Source organism: Prinia subflava, chromosome 1 (assembly GCF_021018805.1).
Source record: "Prinia subflava isolate CZ2003 ecotype Zambia chromosome 1, Cam_Psub_1.2, whole genome shotgun sequence".
In the NCBI taxonomy this organism is placed as follows: Eukaryota; Metazoa; Chordata; class Aves; order Passeriformes; family Cisticolidae; genus Prinia; species Prinia subflava.
In genome coordinates this window covers 89,261,180-89,281,614 of record NC_086247.1, presented here as the reverse complement: position 1 = coordinate 89,281,614, position 20,435 = coordinate 89,261,180, and the positions used below count along the sequence as shown (strand labels likewise).

The 20,435-nt window shown below is 40.7% G+C and overlaps 1 protein-coding gene across 1 annotated transcript in view; it reads right to left on the bottom strand.

Annotated features, from left to right (window-relative positions):
* The window catches only part of PHACTR1 (phosphatase and actin regulator 1), a 306,506-nt gene that overhangs the window by 66,164 nt on the left and 219,907 nt on the right, over nucleotides 1-20,435 (bottom strand). Inside the window, exons 6-8 of the mRNA XM_063402625.1 lie at nucleotides 16,197-16,277; nucleotides 9,336-9,515; nucleotides 8,096-8,302 (exon numbers count right to left, since the gene is read on the bottom strand). Of these exons, the coding sequence (XP_063258695.1) occupies nucleotides 8,096-8,302; nucleotides 9,336-9,515; nucleotides 16,197-16,277 (468 nt within the window). The remainder of the gene's footprint in view (nucleotides 1-8,095; nucleotides 8,303-9,335; nucleotides 9,516-16,196; nucleotides 16,278-20,435) is intronic.

The following is a 20,435-nucleotide window of genomic DNA, read 5'->3' as shown; positions in this document are numbered from 1 at the left end:
CTCCCCAGTCCCACTAGTGGGGGAGTGAGTGGCTGAGTGGAGGTTGGCTAATGGCTGGGGTTACAGCATGATGCGGGGCCATGGAGAAAAAGTTGCTTTCCACATTGCAGAGTGGAAGACCTATAGAGAGTAGAATCCAAGTCTTTTGCCTTTCAATGTAATATTAAATCCACTTCACATGTCTCTTGCAGGCAAAAATAATTCTGATGATTCTACCAAGGCTGCAATTTAACTCATGGGTTTGCCAAAGCAGTAAAAGAAAAAAAACATTCAGGATTTTCTATTCAAGCATACAAAGGTCACCTTGTTTTTCTTAAAAACATATTATTTGCATGCATTTCTTCTGTATATCCTGCATAAAAGAACACACTCTTTAATAGAAGGTAAATAACAGAGAGAGTAAAAAGTAAATTGTATAGAGCCCTGAGAATAAAGCTCCTATGGAATTTGTTGTAAAAAAAGTGGGGGTTTTTTTCACACATTTATGCTTCAGGCAATTTTACTTCTAGAGCTTGTCCTGAATTACAAAGATTACACTGAGATACGCACTTCCATTTTGACAAATACAGGTTTAAGATCCTTTTCTGCAGTATGTCAATTAAAGTCTTCATTTCACAGTGCCTGTGCCTGGATGCCCCATCACTCTGTAGCAGCCATCCTTAGTGGCGAATTCAAAGAGATCCCAACTCCAGGCATCTCTTGCTTTTGACAAAAGCACAACTGGAAGTATCATCTGGGTTTTCTGCCTTTTGTGACTCTGAAGATCAGAGCAATATTGTATGTTGGAAGTGAGCATGACATGTCAAATAGCTCAGGTATAAAGCAAACAGGAATCCTGTCTTCTTTTTTCTAAATACAGCAAAAATATCTTTTCTTATGCAAGTATTCATGCAGTAGAGTTGTGGCACAGGCACAGCAGCTCTGGAACTGCACAGGAGAACGAGTCTAGCTTAATTATCCTGAGTAGCCACATATTCATTTCGTCGTGAGTCAGACAGGCACACTCTGGTTTTGACACTGCACAACAAAGGTATAGACCTTTAGTTTCTACTTAAATTTAAACAGATGCTTCACATCAACATGTTTTCAATGGTACCAGTGCTGGATGACTCCACTCGACACCTGCCAAAAATCTTGCCCATTATTTTTAATGTTCTCATTCAGACTGACAGTGTTACACCCAGGTTCTTGAGCTTATCTGAATATGGTCCTCATACCAAAACAGACCCTTGGAAATGGACCAGAGGCATTAAGTCTACTTGTCTGCCTTTCACCTTCAGGAGAATTCTACTTTGTTTAAATAAAATGGGTAAAAGGAGAATGACTACAATGGGAAGAGAGTTCAACCCATTGCTGGGAAACGTAACACCATTCAACATAACATTCACTGACAGTACACGTGAATGTAACTTCACTGACACCAGTAATGGAGACCTTGGTACTGCAAGTTTTAGTGTGTGGCCTGATCAGTGACTACGCTGAACAAGTGGGGCCTTTCCCAAATCCATGGGCTCCAGACACGCTGTTGGAAACTGTGCTACCATCATCTACAGCAAAGGATAGAACAACTTCTCCCTGCATGTAAGAGTGAGGTGACCGAGTTTTACAGTTCTTTCCTCAGTTTGCTGTAATTTCACAATGTACATGATTTAGGAACTGGGGGTGGTAACAATTATAGTCTCCAGCATGGAATATACATCAGGAATGGGCATCTGTAGTTGAGTAAGAAGCTGGACAGCTGAAATAAGAACAAGGATTCTATGGTAAGTGTCTTCTCAGCAAAATGCTACCAGAGTCTTAAATCATTGCACAAAGCACTTGTAACCGAAAAGAAGCGAACAGTGTGAAACCAGGTGTGCAAGTCTGATTAATCTCTTCTGGCTGAGGTTTTTCATGCTCAAGAGAATAATGAGCAGTTTTGCAAGATGTTGGTTCCCAGTGGGGTTGTGACCACTCAGCACTGTGTAATAACTTGTATGCTAGAATTGATGAAAAAGATGTTAAGACATCATCCTCTCCACTCTTGATGACAATCAATTACATAAAAGACAGTTGTGGATGCCACAATATTTGCTGCAAATCAGACTTTAGACAAGCAGACCATCCCTTACCCTTTCCAGACAGATAATTTTGCTAACATCTATAGTTACTGTACTTCTTTTGGTGTTTTCATGATATAAAGATGTTTATTTGTTGCACAGGTTTGCTACTATATGGTTCTTCTCAAGTGTTAGTGGTACCCTGGAGTGTGCACCATGTACACCAAGTCATCTGATGCTTCTTAGTCACTGAACATTGCTGGAGAATTGGTCAGCACACACTGAAGATACAGCTGCTGCAGATGGGGTGCCAGGAACTTCTGGATGTATGGCAGCAAAGGTTGCTGCAGCAGGGTTTGAAGAAAGACTCATTAAAATCTTCAAATTCTACCCCAGCTCAACAACTGCATGGAAAAAGTGGACATGCCTGGGGATCCTGGGTTTGTGGCACAGCTTTGTTTGCTATACTGTCAGTGGCTGAAATGTTCTCTCTTGACTCCTTGCCAAATGTAAGCCAGCACTGTACCCTGACAGCAAGGAAGGACAACAGGCTCCTGGGTGGTACAAGAACAAACACAGCCAGAGGATCAAAGGATTCTTTTATTGATAGAAGGTTCCCCTTCTATTCACCAGTCCTTAGACTGTATCTAGACTATTGTGCAAGCTTAGTATCCACCAGGAAAGATACTCAAAAAACAGAATGAGTGGAGCACAGGGTCACTGCAGAGGCTGAGGGCTAGAGCACCTGAGGTACTGAGGTGTGTTCAGCTTGGAGCAAAGACAGCTTGTGGGGGGAACACTCAAGAGCAGCCTCCCAGTACCTACAAGCCAGGTTATCAGTAAGGTGATACTCTTCACTGGTGTGTGGTGGGAGGAGGAAAGACAGTGGACAAAAGCAAAACAAAAGAGATTCAAGACTGGACTATAAGGAAAGCGTCTTCCCTGCCATGAGAAGAAGCAATTAGTGGAACAGGTTTATCCAGACAGGTTGTACAGCTGACATCCTCTGAAGTTTTCAAGATCCAGCTGGTCAAAGGCCTGAGCAACTTGGCCTGATCCCATACTTGGCACTCCTTTGAGCAGGAGGATGGATTAAAGACCTGCTGACGTTTTTCATCACCTGAATGACCTTATACTGTGACCTTTGCTGTACTATATACAACTGCAAGAAATACAGCTTGTCATAAAGTTAATGAGATAATCTTTAAATTACTTCCAAGTAAAAAATTCTGTAAAGTAATGTGCAAAAACTCCCCAAACTCAACAAACTGCAAAAACCAGTGTGGTCTGTTGAGGGAGCTCCATGGGGTGAAGTCCCTGGTATTTGCTGGCACCATTTGGACAAGTAGCTTTGCTTTTTCAGGTCTTCTCTCTGTAATCACTTATGCCTAAATGATGAGAGTATCTTTCTTGTTTCAATGAGTTTTTGTGCAGATTCATAAAGACAAGTCAAAAACTGTTCTGAAAGATTTGCCATGCATCTCCTGCTGACTCCAGCAAGATCTACAGCCATGTCTTTAGGGGAGGATTTGAGACAAAAAAATCTTTGCTGTTTTTCTGTACCACACATATGCATCCAAGGTTCAGGTTGAATTTGGAGAACAAAAGCAACACATGATTAGCCCCAAAAGTTGAAAAGTATAGCTCTGCATGAATTCCTGTAGAGGGCCTTGAAGAAGGTTTCAAAGAAGAGAAGATTTCCAGATGTATGTATGTGATAGGTACTCCTCTCCAGGAAGCAGCACAGAGAGGAATTACAGAGGAGAAACTGCACCAGGGTCCAGTTTCCATGAGAACCCAGTGCAGGAGAACTGCTTTTGCTGTGCTGCTTCTCCCTTGACACAGAGTGAGAGAACCGTCCTTGTCTCCACATGAATGTAACCTCTCCTCATGAATGGAGCCTGCCAGAGCAGGCAGGTGGAGGTAACATCACAGTGGAGGAAGCTTCTGGATTATGTCTTGGGCTTATCTACAGAGGAGTCTTCTGATACATATGTGACTACTGCAATATAAAATACTGCAGAGTATTTATTGGACAAACTGTAGTTGCAAAAACTTTTATAAAGCTGTCACTAATAAACAGCTGTGTTGTGGCAAGGCAGCAGGACCCCAGGTATTCATGTTTTCAAACCTCATTCTTGTCTTGTCCACATTGTCAGAAGCAATTTCTGAGGACTTCTAACATTTCGTACCCTATTAAATGTTTGACTCTAATTATAAATTAGTTCTGACTCTACAAAGACATAACTAGAAAGAACAATATCAGAACTAAAAAGGTGCTATGTGTCTCCTCAAAATCTTGAATGAAGAAAGCAAAAGAATGCAAAAAGCTTAAATGGAATAGATAAGTGGCCAGATACAAACAAAGCTACACCCTATTCTAATATTAGGATAAATTTTGGCTCAAACAGTGTACTCAGGTGCTCCTGAGATCCCATCTTAGTGGTGCATATTTTGTTCTCTGGTGTTTTAGGAGCTTTATGGGTTACTGGTGATTCAGCTGGAAAATATCTAATTAATTTCAGAAAACATAATCTGTGCTGGTGAAAATTAACAGCTTAATGAATTAAGATCAAAGGAAACTTTACAACACTGGAGTCTATCAAATCAGACATGCCTAGTCTTTCTTTCACTTGGCCATTGAAGATTTTATGATAAGCTGGGGACTTGAGCATCAGCACCCCAATTAAATTTGGTCCCAGGTGATTATTTCAACTCTTCTTAAATTTTAAGTGAAGGAAGCTAGAAGTGTCCTAAATGCCTAAATGCACGTGAATATTGGAGAAATAAAACAACAAAATAAATTTTATCTTGTGAACATTGTCTAATAATAATCAGTCTAATGCTAATCATGTTTGAAAACTGGTAGAAGGCTCACCAGGAGGTGACAGGCCAACAGGACATGCAGAGCAGTGAAACAACAGTATCAAAACAGTTAAGGCTCATGCTTTTCTCCTAGAATTGCCTTCTAGGGCTAGGCAGGCACTTCCACACCTGGTGCTGCGACAGGGATGTTCCCTGTGGAGACAGCACCATCAAGACCACAGGACATGGCGTGAGGAAAAGCATGGAGCATCTTCTGCAGCGGTGCTGGCACCACTCCCAGTGGCTGCCCTGCCGTCTGCTCTTGGCTCTGCCCCTGTTTCTGTACTGCCCCATCCCTACAGTGCCTCAGCAGAGAGAAGCAGCAAGCCAAGGCTGTGTGATTTGTAGCTGCTAGAGGCAATTCTCTCTTCCTTCCACCTTTAAAATGGATTTTTTTTCTTTTCATTCTCCACAAAATTAAATGTGCTCTTACGTGTTTATTTAGGCCCACTCTTTTATGTGCGTTTCTTATCAAGTGAAAGGCCAATCTTTTTCTTGGCACAGGAGGATAGACATTTGAGATGGTTCAAAATGCTTTCAGAGGAAAGGCATTTTTTTTTTCCATTTCTAAAACCTGTAATGAGTTCTTTGCCAAGCCATGCAAGTCAGTCTGTATAACGTTTTGAAAAACTTTGGAATATTTTCACAGCAAGAGGTGGTCCGACTTTTTTTCCCCTCAAGGTTTGTATTTAAATTATTTTTCTTTTTTTTTTGCCTCTGACCATGTCTGTGGTGATTTTAAAATATATGTTTGTATAAAACATGTTTCTATTAAATAGATATACTTATGTACATAATATGTGTGTATATATATATATATGTATGTAGACAGAATTGAGTTGCTTCTGCATTTCACATGTGTACCTAAACCCTTCACAGGATCACATCTCCTCTCACAGTCTCTTGAACAGAGCTACCAGACCATTAAACCTGTCACTCTCCACTAGCCATGCCTGATATGTCTTAATTTGTCCTTCAACCTTTTCAAAACTTCTTCAGTAGAAAACCTGCAAACTGAAAAGTTTTCATTTTGAATGCCAGAATTCAGATTTTGCTTGTTTTCTCACTCGCAAGCTGAGAATGTCTCTGGAGTAATTAGAAAAAGAATAGCATTTATTCTGCTTCTCACTGAGGAGGATGCTTCATTAGGATCAATTGCTCATTTCCAAAGATTGTACATATGTAATATAATTACCACTGGAAAACACAAGGCACTGAGCAACACGTATATCCTTTAGACCACCAAAGTAAATGGACCCTTAAGAACAAGCTGAATACTTTCATTTATAAGGAATGTGTGAATAAGGGTTTCAGTTCCAGCAGGAATAACTGTCAACTAAATTATGGCTCTATGACTAAATTTGAATCTCTGTTCCTTTACCCTGAAGGTTCTGTATATGCATGTACAAGAGTCTATCTATATGCACATACAAGACTTTATATAGGACTAGATGAGGCATCACTGAAGGCCACCACAAAGTAAAAGAAGTCACAATTCTGTTTCACTTTCATTGGAAAGTCATCACCATAAAGCAACTCAATTATACTGATATTTTGAGCCTGATTCTACTTCACACAAAATTTGCAGCTGCAGAAAAAACAAAACTACTCCAGAAGCCCTCATGCTTTGATTCTTCCATTATCTCTTACAAAAGAATTGCTTATAAATCAAGGACATTTAGTACCTGAGTTTTTTCCTATGCTATTCCTGTATTTTTATTTCCTCCACGTTGGCCTCATTTCTGATCAACTTCTTATAACTGGGACAGAGTTTTATGGGAGATCATAGGAAGCTGGTTTTGTCCTTAGGTGAAGCCATGAATACTGCTACCTGGCCTTGCAGGCTGTAGGACTGCCCATTCAGTTTGTAGCAAAAGGCAAAATATCAACTATTATGTGCAGATTTTGGCAGGTAAGGAAGTAAAGAGGTTTCACATAAAATGTACAAAACTATAGAGGACAAAAAAGTGTGGTCATCCAAACAGAAACATGAAGAGACTATGTAGAGATGAGAGAAAACCAGAACATGTTCTTTCCTAATGAGCTCTTTCCTGATATAGATCTTAAACCTGAATAAAATGGGTATTAACTGTCTGGAAAAAAATCTACAATACATAAATGTGGGCCACGCATTTCTCACATCAATTCTGAAAATATCAGGGCAGGATTAACAGAAGATCAGCCCAGGGGGAAGACTGGTAGCTGCCCTTCTACAAAGACGAACCACACCTCAGATTCAACTCAGGATTTTGAGGTGCTGCCTTCTGTGCAGAAGCTGCAATTATGAACAGACTGTTCAAAAGGTGCAGGAAAGTGTTTAGGGAATCTATTTTGGTCTGCATAAATATAGCCATCCTTTGCTTCAGCAGTCAAAATGAGAGACTGGGACGAGGAGACACACCCACCCTCCTTCCACATCCATTTAGAACTTAGAATCCCAAAGAGCTTGGACTCTTGTGAAAACATGTGGAACACAAAACAGAGCCTGTGTTGTTTACTGTGGCTACCTTCCATGCAGTGAGAGCTAAACTGCAGCATAAAGCGCAGGACATCAAAATCCTGGTCATTGGGGATTGGAGCTGGACTCACCAGTGGGAGGGGAGTAGTCAGAGAAGGGGTGGAAAGGGGGAACAGTTTGGCAGGCAGTGTAAGCACTGAGGCAAAATGGCAAAAAGTCATAGGACAGAATTACCTGTGTAAGGATTGGGGGGCATGTAAAAGACAAACATATGGAAAGATACTGGGGATATGTCCACATGGCAGCTGAGGGGACACAAAACAAACGGCAAAAGGAGAAATCAAAACTCTCCCTTTCCCCTCAACTCTCATGCCTCTCCTCATCAAGGGCATTTAAAGATATCCTAGTATTTTTCTGATACTTCCTTTCCCATCAAAGCACATCCTGCAATTTCAGTGGTGATGGCAACTCTTGATGAATAAGAGTGAGGAGGGCTAGGAAATGCCACAGCGGTCTTAGGTAATTACAGATGAGAGGGGAAGTGTCCCTGGAACAACCTTGATGAAGGTGCGGTCTGAAGATTTTGTGATCCCTGCCCTAGGTACAGCACGTACATCACCAACACACACAACAAGGGCAAACAGCTTTACAGAAAGAGGAAGAACCTTGCTACAAAGGCAGCTTCTCCTATAAGGGAAACAGTGGGGCTGAGGGTCCAGGAATACCTACTTACCAGTTAAGTGGCTGGCAATCCTGGCAATAGGTTTAGGAGGCAGGGCAGGGGGCTGTTTGAGAAGGGACAACTGTTTCACTGGGGTGTCCTCATGGTCTCCAGGGAAAGCAGCAGATTTTTTGGGGGGAAGTAGCAGGACTGGCTTAGCTGTAGGATCTTGGGACAGGAGGACGCCGGATTCATTGGATGTGGGGCTCTCTTCAGACACTGGAGGACACAACCACATCATAGACGCAACAACGTTACAGGCAAAGCAGCAGCAGATACAGCCGAAGTCAGACAAGAAAAGCAGCACAGCAATGCAGATTAGGAATGACTCATAGATTTCACTCAAACATCGTATAACGTAGAAAGGAGGAAAGAAGGACAGAAAGAAAGTAAAAGAGAAAGAGTAACACACATCTACACAACAGCCAAATTTCCCATTACTTCTGACAGAAGCCAGCTCCCCCATGTCAGGCTGGGATGTACTCCCACATCTGGAACACAAATCAAGTTTTATAATGTCACGTCTCTGATGGTCTGTCACCACAGCTTGCCTAGGACCAGATATGTTAGCAGGTGGTCTTTAAACTTACCCTGTTAAAAGTAAAAAGAATCTCACGAGGCCTACTATCTTTTGAAAAGGCTGCATAGCTATGCAAGATCACAGATGACAACTACTGCTCTATTTTCCTCACTCGACCTTTGTCTACAACTCCCAGCAGCACAACATGATGCAGAAAGAGGAGCCAACCTAGATGGAGAGCATTGCTGTCTCTCTGCACAAGCTGGGGAAGAAGAGCAGCCAGCTTCACCCAGGGTAGGGCAGCTGACTGTGTTGGTTACTGACAGATGTGTCGTGTGAACATCACACAGCACCACGTGGCAGGTAGAGGGCACGATGCTGTACCCCAGGATCCACACGTGTTGTAAGCTTTCTGCTCTAGAGCTTATTGGCACATCTGAGGTGTAGACAGAGAGCTGGAAACCTCCTTTTACATGTTCACAAAACGCAGGAGTTTCGCCTTACTCCAAGAGAGGTTACTTGCTTAGAAGTAGAGGTTACTTCTACATTGTGTCAGTCAAAATTTTTTGTAGAGCATTCAGTGACAATCTCTATGCTATCAACTCCTTCTACACCAGAAAACCTTCATTTTTACAAAGACGTCTCAGAATTTCTAAACACCAAATGTTAGAAGTCAAAAACTTGTTTTGAACAGCTTAGAGTATCTACACCATAACATAAACGAGACGTTACCTGCCCCATCCATGATCTCTGTGGTTGGGAGCACCTCATATGAGCAGGGTTCCACAGGTGTTGGGACTGACTCCAGTTCTGCTAGGGCTGGCAGGGACACCTGGCTGGAGCTCAGCCCGGAGCCCAGGGCCTGCCCATTCTCCAAAGCTCCTTCTTCATTTGGTATGGAAAGTTCTCCATCTGTTCATGGTTGGAGGAAAGAAGAATGACAAAAAAAGAGACATAAATAATGCAGACAGAATTTTAAATGAAATCTATCCATTAGATTGTTTTCAAATGAGGTCTGGACTGAGATCTTCTATGTACACATGCACTGGGTTTATGTGGAAAGATTTTGATAGCAGGGGGGCTACAGGGGTGACTTTTGTGAGAAGCTGCCAGAAGTTTCCCCCATGTCTGATGGAACCAGTTCCAAGCTGGACCCACCGCTGCCCAAGGCTGAGCCTATCAGTGATAGTGGTAGCACCTCTGGGGTTACATATAATTTATGCCAAATATCTGTATTAATCTTTTGCTCTACCCTGGAATGGTTATTATGAACTGTGGTTTAAGTTGGTTGATTCCTGATCATCCTTGACCCTAGCAGACATGCAGTCCCATTCAATGCCAAAAAAAATCTGTTTTTCCTCTCTCTGTTGAATCTGGGAAGGCAGAAATGATAGTAAGCTGGAACTATAGAATATTAATACATACTGTATATAATATTTTAATATTAATAACAAGAATTATTATCTTTCCCTACACCAACTTTTATGCTATAAGGTACACAAGCAAAATCACAGGGGTATGTCCCTATTTTACATACAAATAACCACATTTTATGTAAGGAAGAGAATAATTTTTATGTTTGTTTGATGTATGGTCTTAATACTGGGATATATCAGATTCCATTTAGAAAGCCTATTTTTCTAGTTACTAATAATATTTCCTCTATCTGAGCAAAATTTCTGTGACAGCAGCTGGCATTTTCTTTCCTATCAAACACCACTTCACATTAGAAATAATAAAGAGCAGAAGAAAGGATTCAGATTATTCTCGTAGTGTCAACCTGCATGATTTTTATCTCTGAACTTGTTAAGCACAGCACCTTGGTACCTGGAGGCAATGACTACATGGACACCACAATTAGAGTTTTATAAAGCAAAGTGTTCAGCCCCTATGGTTACAAATGGAAGCCTGAAAATATAACTGAAACGTGACCTGTAAAACTAAAAACCAGCAGGCAAATATGTGGAACTTGATTTTACTAAGCAGTTAAATTACCTTTAAATGAAATTCAGGATTTCAGAAAATGGTTTTAGATTTTTGGGTACCACTGATCAGCCATGTTACTGCTCAATGTACTGAGTGGAGATGTACATCAGTCAAATGAGTGCACATTTTCCCCTCATATGGCTAAGATGTACAAACCATTTTGGAAAACAATACTGGAAAGAGAAAAAAGTGAAGTCTCATTTTGGTGCTAGTATACAGCAATTAAAAAGTCTGAAAATACATTAGCTGATAACTATTCAGAATTACGTTTCTGCCATTTAAAGCTTCTCTACAGTGAGTGAAGACGGTCTCCTGTTTATTTTGGAATTATTATAAATACCAAGGTCTTGACTTGGTTTTGTTGGAGGCTTTTTGGAGACTCAGAGAGCTATTATGGTAATGCAGTCACATCATACTAGATGGAAACCTGACCCTTGCCTTTGAGAGATCAACTGAGCTGGCTAAAAGGTGGCAACATGAATTAAAGCTAAAGGCTTTGGCCACGTGTTTGCAGCACAGCCTCCTTTCTAACTGCTGTGGCCATTCTATGCAAAGCTGTTCACTTCCCTAGGCAGCAAAAATCAAAACCCAATTCAGCCAGTATTTAAGCTGAACATTTTTTGACTTAGCTGTTTGGGTAAAAATGCTGTGTGTTCTGTGCTGGCTCTGTCTCCCTTTTATAAAGACACACACGTTTACATGTGTTTGGGATAAGGACTGATGTTCTCCCAGTTACCTGGTTTCATGAACTGTTTCTTATGTAGAGCATCTGCTTCTTGAATGAAAGGCAGTGACTGTGTCCAGCAATATATTCATTAATTCAGTGCATTAATTCAGACTAAATTTGACTGTAACTATGAGAAAAGTATGCATGACAAACCCAGTAACATTTGCTTTTTGGAGGGATGACTACATATTCTTCATGAAGTGAGATGCCTATTGTAATATGCTGAGCATCTTGAAATCCTACTGTCTTAAGTGTGCTATGTGCTTCCCAAGGTATATTGGCATAATTAAAAAAAGCAGCATTTGAATGACCCACAAAGACTTATGATTGCAAAAAAAGTAAAATGTAAGATAAAATTTTGGCTTTTACCTTTTGTCATAATACTAAAGCATGGCAGCTTTCTGTATTGACAGCATAACCTTTTTTAATCTTATATGTGAATATCTTTAATCTTGATTTCAGTTCTAAAGCTTGTCCTTGGATTTGAGTGAAATTGTCAGGCATGCCACAGAATTATGACTGAAATATACACCCTAAATCAGATATTGCTTACAGAAGAGCTACATGGGGAGTTGCTCAAGTACAGCAAACAGATCAAAGATGTGAAAAAATAATTTGTAGAGGAAAGAGTATTTTAGTGTGAATTAATCCTGCATCAGAGATATGCTTGACAACCAGATATAAAAGGCAAATTACTTATTATTTTCAAAGTATTAAAGCTATTCCAGCTGGCTGACATACAAATTAAAAGAATCCTGGTAATGCAATTAATACATACACATGGATGAACTGATCTGTTTTCAGGAACTGGCTATGAGTTTAAAGTTAATTTTGCACATTGATAACATATGTAATCTTTTGTTCTCAGACTTGCTAAATCCTTTGCTGCTTTCACAGAGTCTGGTACTACTTAGTGGAGAATTACTTCCCCTAAATCCATGAGTTTTAATAACATCAGCTGAGCGTGAAACTGGATGGGTCCATGAGAGAGTAGCATGATCTCTGCAGCAAGAGAGCACGTGAAGGCTGCTCTTCTCTTACGCAGGAGGCTCTGCACACCTGAAGTCACCAAAGAAGCAGGATCTCAGAGGAAACTCTCTGATGTAGAGGACTCTACTCAGACACTTTGATTCACCTTGCATGTGAAAACAACAGCATGGGATGAAGGCCCAGAGATTCATAGATGATGTGTTCAAAACCTGTGATTCTTAAGCATGGTTTGTACTCCAGAACACACCTGCAGTTTCCACTCTCAGGTACTTCTAAAACATTGCCTGGTGTGAAGCAGCCCACAGTGCATCACACTGACTGACACAAGCCAGTCCTGTTGTGTTCCCCCACTGTAACTCTGTCTGCTCTCTCACTGTGTCTTTTACTCTGAATACCTTGGACTACACAACTTTTTGCATATCTGAAAAGTGCCTCGCTCATGCATTCCTTCTACAGAAGAATGGCTATGGCAGTCAAAATGGACAATTTGAAATCCTGGGTTAATTTTTTGCATTGGGTGGTCTCCTTCAGTACTTGTCTGCTCTCAAGTAGACTGTCCAAGCAAGAAATTCTTGATAGTAAAGACTAGGAAGGGCAGAGTAAAATTAATAGTTATTCTCTGCCATGACCCCAAGGGTGGGGAATGGGAAATTGAGTGTTCTTGCATGTGGTCAAGACCTGCCCCTGGAACTGTTTCCTATCCTTGGTGTCTGCCTTGGCACAGCAGCTAGGATCCTCCACAACTTCAGTCCCTAAGCAGACCCCTGATTTTGTGGATCCCATGGAGTTTGAGACAGGCTACTTCTGGAAGGGTTCAAAACTTTTCAATTTCACTGCAGCACAACTTGCTTTCCAGTGGCTGCTATGACTTCCTCCTTGCTGCATTACCAAAGCCACTTCTTCAAGTTTGTCCTCACATACTGTCACAAAATCTGTTTTAGTGTGTAAATACAACATGTCCAAATCCTGTCAGGACTTAGGTTACCTGAAATTTAAGTCTAACTCCATTATTTCAATTAGATAGATCATATTAAAATACAAGAATATAAAAGATGAAGACTGCCCATGTTTCCTTAAAAAACCATTGCACCATTGCCTTTGGAGTAAGTAATTGGTACACACTCATATTCAGAAATTTTTCACTACAGGCAATCTCATCTACATTCAGAAAGAAGAGGTATCAAAATACTACAAGTATTACAAGATTTAGTTCTTTGATCAGCAGCATGAAACAGTGGGCAGCTCTAATGACAGATGTTTTTGGGACGGTTACACCTTCATGTGAAAATCAAGGTCTGTACCTGTGTGTAGGAGCAACGACATAGCAAAAATATGAGTTCTTCTAAACATTGAGGTATGTTCTGTGATGCAGGTGGAATAGGTCTTTCTAACCTCTTAGCACTACCTGCCCACAAACTATTAGAACAGCAGGAGCTTCATCAGATACTTCTTCAACTTACTATTTTCCAAAAGTACAGGGTATTTGAAAAAAATATAACCTTTGCCTACATTTACAGAATACTCAAGTCACAGAGCCCTGGAAATGAAAGATAACAGAAACTGATTTTGTCATGAGTTTGGCCCTTAGCAAGGAAAGAGCTCTCTGCAGTTCAGTCAGGAGCAGCTTCACGTGACTAATTTAAGTGTAGGGGTCACTGAAATGATAACAGCATTTCTTGTTTTCCAAACATGGCAGCTAGACTGCAGTGACTCTCCTATGTGTGACTACTGTGACTTACTACACTCTGATAATTTTCACCTGCTGCGTGACACAAAGTCCTCTGGAAAGCCAGCAAATCCTGAAGCAAACAGGTCAAAGCATCACTTTAAACAGCAGGCAAACAAACCAGCTAATTATGCTTTTCGTCAATATAGATGATATGAAAAAACCAACACTAAGGACAAGGCAAAAATTCATGTTCTTGGGTCAGTCTGTCTACAGGGTTTTCTTTGATCAGTACAGGTTTTGAAAGCAGGAAAAAGCCAAAATTGTTCACAGGCCTGCTTTGCCCACCTCTTAGGAAAGGGAGACAAAGAGATTTACACCTACTGTCTGTGCAAGATGCCTCTTGGCATGGAAGGTGCTACCGCAATGAAATAAAGCATTCTGCTGGGAAATGCTAAAGGTCTGTTGTCTTCTTGAAGGATTAGAGGTTACCTAACAGGACTTACAAAAAAAAGGTACTTCCACTTAAGGTTCTCAATGAAATATATCCTTTATTAGAATTACTCTCAGATTATTATACCACTGAAGGACTACTTTTGCTCTACACATCTTGCCTTTTTCGTATCCTTGTATCATCATAGCTGTTTGAGTACTGCTGCTATTCTTGTGTATTACCACTTTCTTCTCTGCCCTACCTCTTTCTTTTCGTATCAGCTTTGTGAAGGTGAAAAATTACCATAAGGAGGAATTAATTTCCTTCTTTCAAATACCTCCAGACAACTTAGAACCTGCTTCACAAGATGACACAGAAGTCTACAAACAACATCATTATTTGATCAATAGAAAAAACTATAGTGCTTTGGTAGCAATACAAGGGGAATCTCCCCAGGTTTCAACATGGAAGGCGGAGTTGGACTTCACAGAAAAGATTTTTCCTGGAGAAGCCTTTAGGTTTATGTAGGGATTTTTCAGAGGACTGCTACATGTGGGATGTGAGCCAGGGATGAAGGAGGTCACACCTGGGACAGAGATGTGATTGAAGGCTGCCTTCTGAGCTGGCTGAGGCACTGATGACTTGGTGTGACAGCCTGGACCACGCCTCACTGGCTGTGGGTCTGATCTGAGTCACGCTACAAAACGTGGACAACACAAAGCAGTGAGAAGGCCAAACCTATTGACAGGAGCTGTTTTTACTCTGAAGTTGCATCTAGGATGATTTCTAAGCCAGGAGGCCATAGTGAGAGCACACTACAACACATAACTGGTAGAAACTGTAAAATCTAAGGATAAACAGATTTTTGCTGTTATTTAACTTAAAAACATTAGTGGCCTGGATTAGTAAAATTTTAAATTCCTAATAAGCTGAAGTAAAATTAGGTAGCAGATTTAAATGCTCTTGAATCTATGAAGTAGGTTATACTTCTAATATCTGTGAAAGTTTCTAACTTCAACTGATTTTGTACTGCTACTGTCAATACCTTTTAGACTTCAAATTAATGAGGCTATAAAGCATATGCATAAGTTCTATTGTGATTAAGAATTAACTTTATTATGTCTTTATATATATTTTGTTGAATTAATTGCCTTAGTTATTGACAAGGGAAACAGCAAAACAAATAAAAGATGCACTCAAAGACTGACATATGTAACAGATGTCAACTATGTATTGTGTTAGCAGTGTAAAACAATGATGATAGTAAAACAATGGCATTTTGCATAAACAAGACATTACAAACTCAACAAATTAATTATCCTGAACAAGGAATTATTATCTCTTCTGAGCTGTTTCAAGGGAAAGTGCATTGTTCTGTGCTCATCAGGATCCAAAACCCTTAAATGTTTCCCTTTTTTACAACAGTTAATCCCAAAGTGACTCAACCAGACAATGGCAACACACAGAGGCACAAACCCTCTACATTTCTCCACAGTCTGGATGCTTTACTCTTTTGCAGTCAGTGACTACTGCCTATTGCTGTGATTTTTATTTCTATTGCTTTACATTTCTGATTAGTTTTCATTTTTATTTGCTAGGTAACTATCACATGTATCCAACAGAGAGGGCCAGACCACAGCAAAGTCAAGAGAAGTGTTTAGAAATTTTAATTTGCACAGACTTGCAATTCCGAACTCTCTATTCCTGGTTTCTAGTGTTAATATTATGTAAAGTCTGGCCATAAAACTATATGGGATGTCGATTTACTGTTGTGAAAAGAAGAACACTTACCTTTATCAAAAATTTCTTTCAGCACTCCTCGTTTTATAAGCTCCTCTCTGCTTTGCCTCATTGACATTTTTCTTTCCAAAGCTGTAAGCAAAGGATACGGTCAATATAAACAGAAAAGAAGGGAAATTATTGTTTTAAAAGGCTCTATGCCTTTTAAAGGCATTTAAAAAATGCTCTTTCTCCTCTTCAAGACAGTGGCAGTTTACCATCTCAAAATAGAGGCTACTGGTAGTCCAGAGAATCTGTCTGCTGCTGTGGTGTGGCTGTTACTGGCAGAAATGGCGGTAGAATGACTGATTTGAGGGCATGTCTGCACACCCATTGCTTGATTTTGACACGTAAGCCAAACATTTCTGATTTCTGTGGAGAATTAGAGACAGCAAAGGGAGAAAAAGGAAATTAGTGCAGAAGCTGGAGAGGGAAAGATAAGAAAGAAGGCAAAAAAAGGGCTCAAACCAAGAAAGATGCAAACCAAGAAAGATGTGGCCAGAGAACATGGCCACAGGCTGTGCCCAGGCTGTGTAAGAGAATGAAAGCCAAGGCGTTTTTGCCACTTGTTCCAGTGAGGGCAGATCAAGGTGTTTGGGACAGTGCAAAAAATGAGCTGTTTAATAGAGCCTTCTCTTCCTTGCAGGGGCGTTTTCCCCTAAAGAAATGTAAAGAAGGAAAACCCCAAGAGAGCCACTGCAATTTACACCAGATCTGAACAGCTCGAGTTTTGTATTGGCTGCTTGGAGACTGCGGTCACTGAGGCAGCAAAACGACAGATAGAAAATACACATTTCTTTAGTGCAGTAGTAATTAAAACAATGTCCAATTAACCAAAACGCCACAAAGGACACGCACACAGGCAAAGAGATGAAAGCCAGCAAGCTGGGGGCTCAAGAAATAATGTGAAGGAGTGGCTGCGATTGAACCCGCTCTGTGAGAAACAAGCCTGTGCCTGCCAAAAAGGAGGCACAGTCAAGGGCAAATGGCTTCTGCCATATGCTCCTCTATCAGACCCAGCACTGATGCACACACAAATGAACTGGGGCTTAGCATCCTCAGCCTGCCCAAGGCAGATTTAAAGCTTGGAAACCCTCTCTCCTCCCCTCTCCCCTCCTCTGAAAACAGGAAGGTGCAACCTTGTTTGGTACGGCTGTGTGTTCATTGTTCTCACAGGGACACACATATCTGGTGAATTAGCTATGCTTATACTGGCACACTCTGCTCATTGCAACTCATTTGCTGCCAGATACTTAGGGCTCAGTATGAACAAGGCCACTTTTCTCCATAGGATAAATAAAGGCTTCCATGTTTTTAAAGTAATTTTTGAACATGTATTCTTTGGGACAAAGCTGACCAATATGTCTAGTCAGAAGCTAGTTAAAACCCCTGGTCTCTCCAGGAAGAGACACACTCTCTGAACTTCAGCGTGGATCAGAACTAAAGGCAGGTCCCTTTGCTGAAGCACAAGACCCCATACCCATTAACCAGCCACATGGTGCAGTTTGATTTTGGAGGTTGTTGCTGTAACAGCCATGCCATTTTCCAGAGTGCCTTCAACCCATTTGAAGAAGCACTTTAGGTACCTCAGCTGACTTGCATTGAAACACTGATTTCTAAGTTTCTAATATGCCTTTGAAAAGAAAGTCCCAATGATAAAACTCTGGAGTCACACTGCACCCCAAGCTGCCTTCTCCCCGTGCTGAAAGGGTCTTGTTCTGGTACAGCATTTAAAGCTTTTTCCTCTTCCTCCTTAAGAATAGCTGCTTTCAGACCTTCCAAGAAAAGCCAGAACAAGCTGCAGCTAATTCCTGAGCCTTCTCCCACCAAAGAAATTGTTAAAACTCTGACTGAATTTAAAGAGCAATTTGGTAGCACCCAGCACCTTTTCCAATAGGTCTCAAAAAGTGTAGTTTTCTGTTAGAATAAGCAGCAAACTGAATTTGCTCCTCGGTGGGAAACCAAGCTGGGTTAATCAGCAGCAATGCAGCAGTTTCTGTATATGGACAGCAGCACTGCCCACAGAACAAAGACACAGGCAACTCCTTTTTCTGTACTTGACTACAGATAGCTAAGTAGCAGATCCACGTTTTGCACACAAATTCACTGGCGTCCACCTGGGTGTCCTGTCTCAACCTCCTGCCCAGTCAAGAGCTGGTTATGCAAGGTGGCAGCATTATGACCAACTTCATGGCTAGGAGGTCCCATCACATTATCAAAGTGCTGGTGAGAAACACAGTAATTTTGCAGACTGGAGTTAAGGCTCTTGGGGAATCAGGTGCCGAAAAGGGCTATCAGGACATTTAGAAGAAGTGCAGGAGCATCTCTTCCAAACCAGTTGCTGAGGAAGATCCTCCAGTAGTGGCTAAGACTTCGCAAAGTAATGGACTGTTTTTGCAGCCGCAGAATTTCAAAGATAGAATATATATATTCAGAAGAATGTATATATAGAGATTTCTTAGATACACCCTATTGTAATCTGCTTGTGTTCAAGAATGAAAAACCCACAACCCTTGAGCTGAAGCTCAGACAAAACCAATTTTTTCAGTTTCTAAATCCTTTCTAAGTAGGTACAGGACTTATAGTATTAATTATTTTCCTACTAAGCCAGTTTAATTAATAAGATATTTAGAGGAAGGGCATGCTGGGCTAAGAGCAGCACTGAATGATAACAGATGTTACACTAAAACTATGGAACATGCTGCCTTTCTTCAACAAATATCTTCTTCCCAAACAAGTGGTGTCCATTTAAGTGTATAACCTGTTCTGTTATTGTTGATCAGATGGGGAAAAAATATAAGCATTTAGATGCAGAACTCATTAGGATCTAACACCCTGAACAATGAAATGCTTTACTTGGTCTGGATTTCTCTGGCAAAGATTGCCAGTTCTTTTATGAAGGATTTTCTTTTCAAGCAGAGAGCTGGTACAAAATAAACTCATTCACTCTCCACTGAGAAGGAATCCATTCACAGCAGAGGATAAATATAAACCTTTGAATTAATCCTTGATTCATGAGAACCGTGTAAATTCTGTGATGGGAAAAAATGAATTATAATTAATATTTAAGAAAAGATGTATTACTTCATTAGTGATTTTCCTTGGTGATTAACCTCATTTTTTTTTCATTCGTACAACCTTCCAGGAGATTAGAAATAAGCATTAAGCCCTCTTTATGGCATCCACTTATGCCAGAAACTACTTACTGTAACAAATTCATCCACTCCACCAGAAACTCTCAGTTACTCCTTTACAGAAATGAGCCTATGTGTATTTTATGGCAGAAGTGTACAGATTTTGCTAGTGTGCTCTGCAGTATGCTGTTTCTTTCTTTGCTTTGATGAAGAAACAGTGGGAAATGTTTTTATTAATGTTTCTGATCTGGTATTTGTGAACTCGTCCCTCAGGAGCAGCACCCCTCTGCTGTTCAAGCAGAGTTTTTCTCTGTGGCAGACCGATTAAGATCAGTAAAGCCTTGACGGGGTCAGGAGGAGTTCCTGCCCCTCCATTCTGGAAATCAAACACAGTTTTGTCTTTATTCCCTTAACAGGGTGCTGTGATGGCAGCGGTCGTGGGCTGCTTCTCCAGCTGAGAAGGTGAAGCTCGCCGCTGCCGCTGTGCCAAGCGCTTCTGCTGCTCCATTAACCAGCCAAAGAGGCACTTAGGCACTCACGACACGCAACCTTTCTGTCCTCCCATCCTTCCCTCCAGGACTAAAACATCTCACATGAACTAGTCCAACTTGCATCTGAGGAAAGTATAAATTAATAATAAATATTATTATAAATGATAACAATAAACTAGCCTCCTTTGCAGCAGTTGTCATGCTGCTGCTTAATCAAGAGGTGGACTAAACAAACAAGTCCTGCCCTTTTCATCTGACAACTGAAACTAAATCCCAGTCTGTGCTGGCCGGTTGGATCTTAACCTTGCTTTTTTCTGAGGCTGTCCTTGGCTTTTGTTTTAAAATTCACTGGGGGATGCTTTGCATGACTTCTTCCTTTCAAAGGCCACTATAATTTTCATGATGATTTTAGAAAGCAAAGGTTGTTAGATGATGAAGCTGAGAGCAGAAGCTTTCTGGTGCATCAATTATAATTGCTTTCAATAGGAATCTGTTTTGCTAATAATTCAGACCTGAATAATTAGAAACAAGCAAACCAATTGTTTTGCACAATGTTTAGATAAACAACCATCAGTGTTTTCTTTAGATTTATAAGGAAGAAGAGACTTTCAAATGTGACGGATTAT